The sequence below is a fragment of the Macadamia integrifolia genome, chromosome 11 (genome assembly GCF_013358625.1).
Source record: "Macadamia integrifolia cultivar HAES 741 chromosome 11, SCU_Mint_v3, whole genome shotgun sequence".
In the NCBI taxonomy this organism is placed as follows: domain Eukaryota; kingdom Viridiplantae; phylum Streptophyta; class Magnoliopsida; order Proteales; family Proteaceae; genus Macadamia; species Macadamia integrifolia.
This window is the reverse complement of record NC_056567.1, coordinates 27,561,969-27,569,031: the sequence shown is the minus strand read 5'-3', so window position 1 is coordinate 27,569,031 and position 7,063 is coordinate 27,561,969. Positions and strand designations below refer to the sequence as shown.

The 7,063-nt window shown below is 37.2% G+C and overlaps 1 protein-coding gene across 3 annotated transcripts; it reads right to left on the bottom strand.

Annotated features, from left to right (window-relative positions):
• Positions 1–593: 593 nt before the first annotated feature.
• LOC122093856 (zinc finger protein CONSTANS-LIKE 10-like) lies at positions 594–6,836 on the bottom strand. Of its 3 annotated transcripts, none has more exons than XM_042664403.1 (6): positions 6,557–6,836; positions 5,086–5,854; positions 3,474–3,701; positions 1,917–2,209; positions 1,404–1,576; positions 594–1,283 (listed from the first exon to the last, which is right to left on the bottom strand). In XM_042664403.1, exons 2-5 carry the CDS (start codon positions 5,671–5,673, stop codon positions 1,438–1,440), a joined length of 1,248 nt encoding a protein of 415 aa, XP_042520337.1. In that variant the 5' UTR covers positions 5,674–5,854; positions 6,557–6,836; the 3' UTR covers positions 594–1,283; positions 1,404–1,437. The 3 variants fall into 3 exon arrangements, with proteins under 3 accessions (XP_042520337.1, XP_042520335.1, XP_042520336.1); XM_042664401.1 differs by having other exon boundaries at positions 1,436–1,576; positions 6,557–6,834; XM_042664402.1 differs by having other exon boundaries at positions 594–1,576.
• Between the last annotated feature and the right edge of the window lie 227 nt (positions 6,837–7,063).

The following is a 7,063-nucleotide window of genomic DNA, read 5'->3' as shown; positions in this document are numbered from 1 at the left end:
AGCAGAGAAAATAGAGCGAAAGCAAGTGAAGTTTCGGAGTCGGAGTCGAATCGATATGAAACTTCAGGCATGCTCCTTCCATGCTCAAAAACCTTATATTTTATCCACCTTCTGTTCTTTCAAAGACTCTTTTTGGCTGCAGAAAATGTATTTGATATTCTGCAAAACTTGTTCCCAAGACACAAAGATCAAACCGGATTTGACAAACGGTTTGAGTTGTTCTTGTATTCCCGCATAACGGAAGAACAAAGAACTGCTTCTCCAGAGAGTTACCAAACGCAGCCCGTGTGGCCCCTTTACTTGGTCTTCCCTGGCTTAGTGGTCCTAGAACTAAAAAGGTACGCACCAGTTGACTAAGCCAATTGATCTGATAACAACGGTTTCACTGCGTCGGTGAAATTGCCACCTAAAATGAAATATAACAAAGAGAATCCACAAAAGCAAGACAGGACATTAAATCAGCTCTCCGCAACAGGCAAGCCCAAAAGATGTATTTTCTGTAGAGTGCTAAGGTGCTAGCAATTTTATTCTTTTCCATCAAAACTTATATGGTGTCTTAAGAGGTATGAAAAAATGCATAAAACTAAAGAAGCTTTAGGTGTTCAGAGGATTTCACATAACTAAAAATGACTGTGATAGGAGGTATTCAACACTTACAAGGCCAATTTACACTCTGCAAACCCAAATGAAAAAGTTACAACTCTATTTCAAATCCCTTCTTTACATGGACTTCTCCAATATCCTACAAATTATATTTGAGTACATAGATAACCCTCGGCTACATATAACAACCCCCAAAAAAAGTGAAAAATAAATTTCTTCTGTCTGACCCAGAAGGTATCACCACCCATGTTGGCATGGTAAATATACCCCTCAAGTTAGGGGGAGAAGTACAAGAACAAGTGTACATGATCACATCACATCAGCAGTGATTTGGGATGAGGGGGTGAAGTTGCACAGAGATGAGACGCTCTTCCCTTTCCTAGAAAAGGTGAAACATGTTTTCATGCCCTCAAAAAGGTAAGGGAATTGGCAACCATAGGATGAGTTGTACAGAGGCAGGGGACACATTTTCAGTTATCTCGATTCTCGATCAGAAGACATCACAATCCACCAAGGTAGTTGCTGATGAAGTATATTAGAACAGTCCACCTGAATTCCCATTATTTGAGCTTCGGAATCGAACTCACCTCCTACAGCCTTTCCTTTCCCTCCCCTCCCCTCCCCTTCCCTTCCCTTTTGTTCCTTTTCTTGATATTAATTTACAGGTGACAACAATGCCTCTGAAAAACAAAGGTACACAATTTGTCATTGCAAACAGAAGCAGGGAACATGTCAAATCTTTCAAATAAAATCAATTTGGAAATTTCGAAAGTTGATCTTAAGCTAGCCTCAACCCCCACCCCTTTCTTATAAGTAGAGATTAAAACTTTACTCTCAGAAGCTTCTGGTTTGACACAACGGGTCATAGTCATAAGCATCGCCTGCCTTAATAAACCGGCCCTTCACACGCCTTCTTACATCAGCCCTGGCCTTGCGAGAGGCATACCTGATCTTCTTCTCAAACCTGTTTTGGCTGTAGAAGGAAATAAATAAAATCTTTCATTGCATGGAACTCTAGGGATGTAATCCATTCAAAATTAATGCAGATACAGTCCTGCAAATTATGTAAGTTTCATTTCACGAGAAGGGCGCATGCAAGATGCACTGACCCATGGAACTAAAACGGGGAAAAGAGAAGAAAAAAGTTATTTCAAGTGATAGATAGTGCATAAGTAATACACTATATACTTGTACCTTGAAAGATTATCCTTTCAATACATACTTTACTGCTTCAGGTTGGATAATGGAAATTGGACAGAACAAAGTGTTGAAATGTAAAATATGTCAATGAAATATTTTGTGGAAATATTTACCTCCTAGCCTTCTTCTTCGCCTTATAACGCATGACAGCACTGTCCCTGCTAGTTGATGGTAATGAGTTCTCTGGACAGGGAGAAAACCATGGAGGTTCACCCATTAATATCATTGATGAAGCACCACAGTCTTGGTAATCTACACCATTACTTTCTCCGTTTAATCCAGAAAATGAAAGTGAGACACTTGAATGAGCTTGCCTTGCTGCAAAACAGAGGTTTGGTTCGGTTTTACAGCTCATCACGGAATCAGCAGACGCTGCATTGCTACATTCCGACTGCATTGCTTTGACCTGTCCAGCCAAAGATCCCAGAGAGATACTAGCTTAAATCATTTAGCAACAATGGTGAATTACACAATATGGATGTCACGAGAGAGATTTATGACTGATCAAGTATATATGCAATTAGATTATGTTCATGTAAACATAGCACAGAGATAAAAGACCCCTATCATTAATAACTCCATGGGATAAGACACGGGTTTTAATTTTCAGCCGCTTGGGGAGGGAATTTGAGCTTAAACAGAATATTAAGCAATCTATGGAGTCTATGGAGGAGGGGAGGCACACAAATAGTGCAAAGAAGTGTATTTCATGCAAAGTGTGTGCAAGGATACTAGATTCGGGTCTTGGAGACAACATGCCAAAGACTACCAGCTGAGCTTACTAACTCCTTCAGAAATACTTATTGTTAAGAATATTTGCATCCACAAATATAGGAAATCATTTCTTTGGCACTCAGAAGAATGCACCATGCACAAGCCTGGGACCAGAAAAAACTTTAATTGATCAAATAATTATTATCATTTTGCTTGAGGTGCCTTCTTTATCAAGAGCTCTCCTAGGTGGACTTATCAAATGTAATAGCACTTGGATGAAGTATTCATCAGCAGCCATCTCAACTCCCTCTTAAGGCTTCTTTGAAAGACATTATGACCATCAAGGTTGCATTCAGAAACCAAATGGAATGAAATGATTTCATTCTTTTTTTTTAAAACCCTTCTCCCTTCTTCAGTTCGTAATGTTTGATATGCTTTCCCAGATGATAAAATTACAGATTTTACATTTCCACAATTATTGTAGAAGCATTCTCATATGTGGACAAATGGACTGTGTTCCTAAAAATAAGCCCCAAGACATGGGCAGATATTTGAAGGGGCAAAAAGGCCAACTTATTCTTGTTATCACAAAATTTATTGTTACTACAAGAAGCAAGTATCTAGGCGGTTCCAGTGGAAATGTTTCATACAATGTGCAAAATTTTGGTGAATCAAACAAGTGAACAAATGGGCATAGGAAGATTTCAAATTTTTTGTTAAAAAAAAAAAAAAAGGTTATTGCAAGAACATTGTACAGCAACAAAAGATGATCCAAAGGCATGCAAATCCAGTAGAATTTATCCATGAAACCAAATGGATCTATCAAGTAAATACAAAAACCCATCTGAGCACTACTAAAGTAAATCTTGCAGTCCATAAGTAACAATTAACAGTAAGCTTATTCACCGTAAGAAAGATGCAAAATTCTGCAACAAAGAATGAGTTATGGAGAAAACCTCTGTCGTAAATTCGCCCTGACTGTTGGAATCCACAGCAGACATGTCCTTTGTCTCAAACAAGTTATCAATCCCACCATTTTCAAAAAGTTGTTCTTGATTATTTTGAGACATACCAAAGAGTTCTTCATAGTTCTCGAAGTTCAAATCAAAGTCATCCACATTGAGATCTTCAAAAAGATCATTATCTTCACAGACTCCAAAGACTTTTGTATCAGGACAGTATAACTGCATTAAAAAAATAATAATAAATAAAAAATAATAATAATAATAATAATTTTTTCAAGTGATAATGGAAAAGAGAGCGCTTAGTTTACTATTATCATCTTTCTTTCTTTCTTTCTTTCTTTCTTTCTTTCTTTCTTCTTTTTTTTTTTTGGGGGGGGGTGGGGTTGGGAAGGTGTTTCACACTTTTTTTTATTTTTATTTTATGAAAAGGTTTTCAAAAGCTTAAAAACTGTTAGAAATGGAATAAAAAAATTTATTACTTCTTGAATATAACTGAACAGAATTAAGTGATAACTACAAGAGTCTTTTATCTGTCACTTAAAATTGGATCTAATAAAGGAAAATCTATTGCAGCATTGAACCACACCACACTATTTGTATAAGAAAACAGTCAATTTAGCTACATCCTCCGAAGATGCCACCAATGTGATTATGACACAATTAGCCATACGCCAAATTAGAACACATTCAGGATTTCAAGATTCTGGCGGAGAATTCAGGGATAACTTAAAAATAAGCAAAACTTAAAGTAGTTAATGATATAAGGAGCAAGAAATACACAAAGAAATACTCAAAACTATGAACTAGGACCAAGAAATACACAAAGATGTATTCAAAAGCCATTTGTCAAATCTATGAAACTAAACATATTTCTACTATCTGCAAAAATTACTGATTCCCGTTATTGTTTTCCATTAAGACGGCAAGTTTCAAAAGCATTACCATATTTTTTAATAACCAGATTATTTATCCACATAAAAAACATAGAGCATCAGTAAAATTTATGCAGGTAAATGCAAGTCATATCAGTTGTAGCAAGAAATGCAACAGATTTATGCAGAATAACAAGTTTAGGAAGTTGACCGGGAGAATATAGTGGCAGTCTACCAATGACAACATCTCAATGCAGTACACAGGCAGGGGACTAGAACCTACATAAATGGGAATGGGCTGAAAGATTCCATCCTCAAAGAAAAAGGTCTTTCACCACCAACAAAAAAATTTAAAAGAGAAGAAAAATAATTTACAAGAGAAGGAAAAAGGAGTGGTTAGAGAAGAGCCTGCCCCATGTACAACTGATTCCAGTCTCTCATGCAACCACTGAAACTGTTTGACTTTTAAGACGATCTGAAAACAAAAGGGAACAATCCAGAGAAAATGTTTATAGAAGGAATAGTTATGGTCATCCAGTCAGCCCCAGCATAGGAAATCTCTTCCATGGAAACCAAATTGGATTGTGGCCCCATCTCCCTGCATTTTTGCAAATTGTACCACAATGTTATTGGTAGACTGTCCTCAGCCCGTGCATTCAGTTCCTGAGATTTCCAAGACGAAAGTCTTTGCACCTCTTAGATTATAAATTATTTCCAAAGTGACAAGTCACCTTGATAGTTCTTGGATCCACAGACCCAGATGGCTGATCTGCAATGCATGGCATGGGGTTCGGTGCAGGCACTGAAGAGGATCCCATCGACATACAAAACTTATCAACATTTTCCACATCTTCCATTCCATTTGCAACAGCAAAATCACTCGTGCCGTCATTTTCAGTAGGCCCCCAAAAATTACTGATATTGTTCTCGTCGATGCTCATTAAACCCAATCCCTGTTCACAATTTGAATCATCTGCCGATGGGGAGTCACGAACAAATGACCAGATCCTAGAAGTTTCTGCTGCAGAAGGGCACCCAGAATAACAGTTAATTGTCTGCCTCTTATGTGCTGAACCCAAGGATGAGCTGCCATGTCCATTCCAATCACAATTTTGACAAAGCGATATGTTCTCTTCAAGACACCTAACTATGGCAGATTGCGAGTAGCATCTTTCACATAGAAGAGTCCTTGAATGGCGTTTAGAAAGGGCATTCGCAGAATGGACATTCCGGTCACAAGCCAAACATAAGCAAGCAGCATCAGACCGGCAATATACCATTGATCGTTGCTCCCCACAGAAATCACATAACCGACCCATTTTTACTCTTAACGTTCTCTTGGATCAGAACCCCAGCACAACCCACTAAGTTCTCACAAAACTCTTGTATGAAGATAATTCAACTTCCAGAAATCAGCTTCTTTAATGAACCATGATCCCAATAAATACCAAACAACCTTCAAAGGGTGTTATATAGATGCCAAAACTTGCCACTATGCCACTGCCGCAAGACAAATACAGAAAACAAAATAGAATTCAGTAAGGACAACTGAATTGTTTCAATCAGACTCAGAGAAAATACTTATATCATTAAAGTAGAACAAGACGAATATTAATCTCTAACGCTTTCATCTTCTTTACGAATGGCCAAGAAGGGTTGGCTACAGCTTCCTAGTCCAAGAGAAAAAGCCCAAGGAAAAACATTTGGCAATATACCCATATTTTGGAAAGTGATGTCGGCATCCATAGATCCTTCAAAAGTTCTTTTCTCCCTTAAATTCTTTTTTTAATCAAAAGTACAAATTCCCAGGGGAAGAATTCCCAAACACAACTTAAAGAAGAAAATTTTCCTTTAAAAAAAAAAAAAAAAAAAGAGAGACAGGAAAATGTACAACAGCGAGGAGGATCGCTTAAAAATTGAGTTCAGTAACAAAAATAAAAAGGAAAAGCAAACTATTAAGGTTCATAAATGTCCTTCTAATGCCCGACCTGATACCAACCTTAAGATACCTACAAGGTTCACTGAAATTCTTCTAACATCAGAGCTAGTATTCAACGTTTACCTTTTTTTCTTTTTTCTTTTTTTCTTTTTTCTTTTTTTCTTCCTGAAGATCAGAAAATACAAGCATACGAAAAGCAGAACAAAACAATTTCCAAAGTAAACACTAAAGGAAAAAAATAATAATAACACGAGGGAAATTACCTGTTGAAACAGATCCAGAAGTCCAGTAATCGCGTGAAACAAGCAGGAAGAGCACAAAGAGAGGGATGGTTGAAGAAGAGTTCTGTAGGAACTACAAAACGTTAGAACCCTAAATTGATATCCAGAAACTGAGAGCTCTGTTGGGGAATTTAAGATAAAAATGCTAATAGATGATGAGGTCGCCCACCACTGACCACACTATCTATCTATCTATCTACGCCTATTGCCTACCCCTTCCCATGAAAAGTTAGGTCCTCGCTTTTTCTAGTTTCACTTTTTTTTTTTGTTTTTTTTGTTTTTTTTTTGGGTGGGCGGGTTAAGATATTTCTAATTGCTTGAAAATGAGAGCAATCGTTAACTGTTACTTAAGGATAAGCTTATTTATATGTATCAATCCTCCACCTAAGCTCTTTACCAAAAAAAATCCTCCACCTAAGCCCTTTTTTTTTATTTCTTTTTTGGCCTTTTCATTCATCCATCCATGCGTGTGATGAGAAATAAATAAAA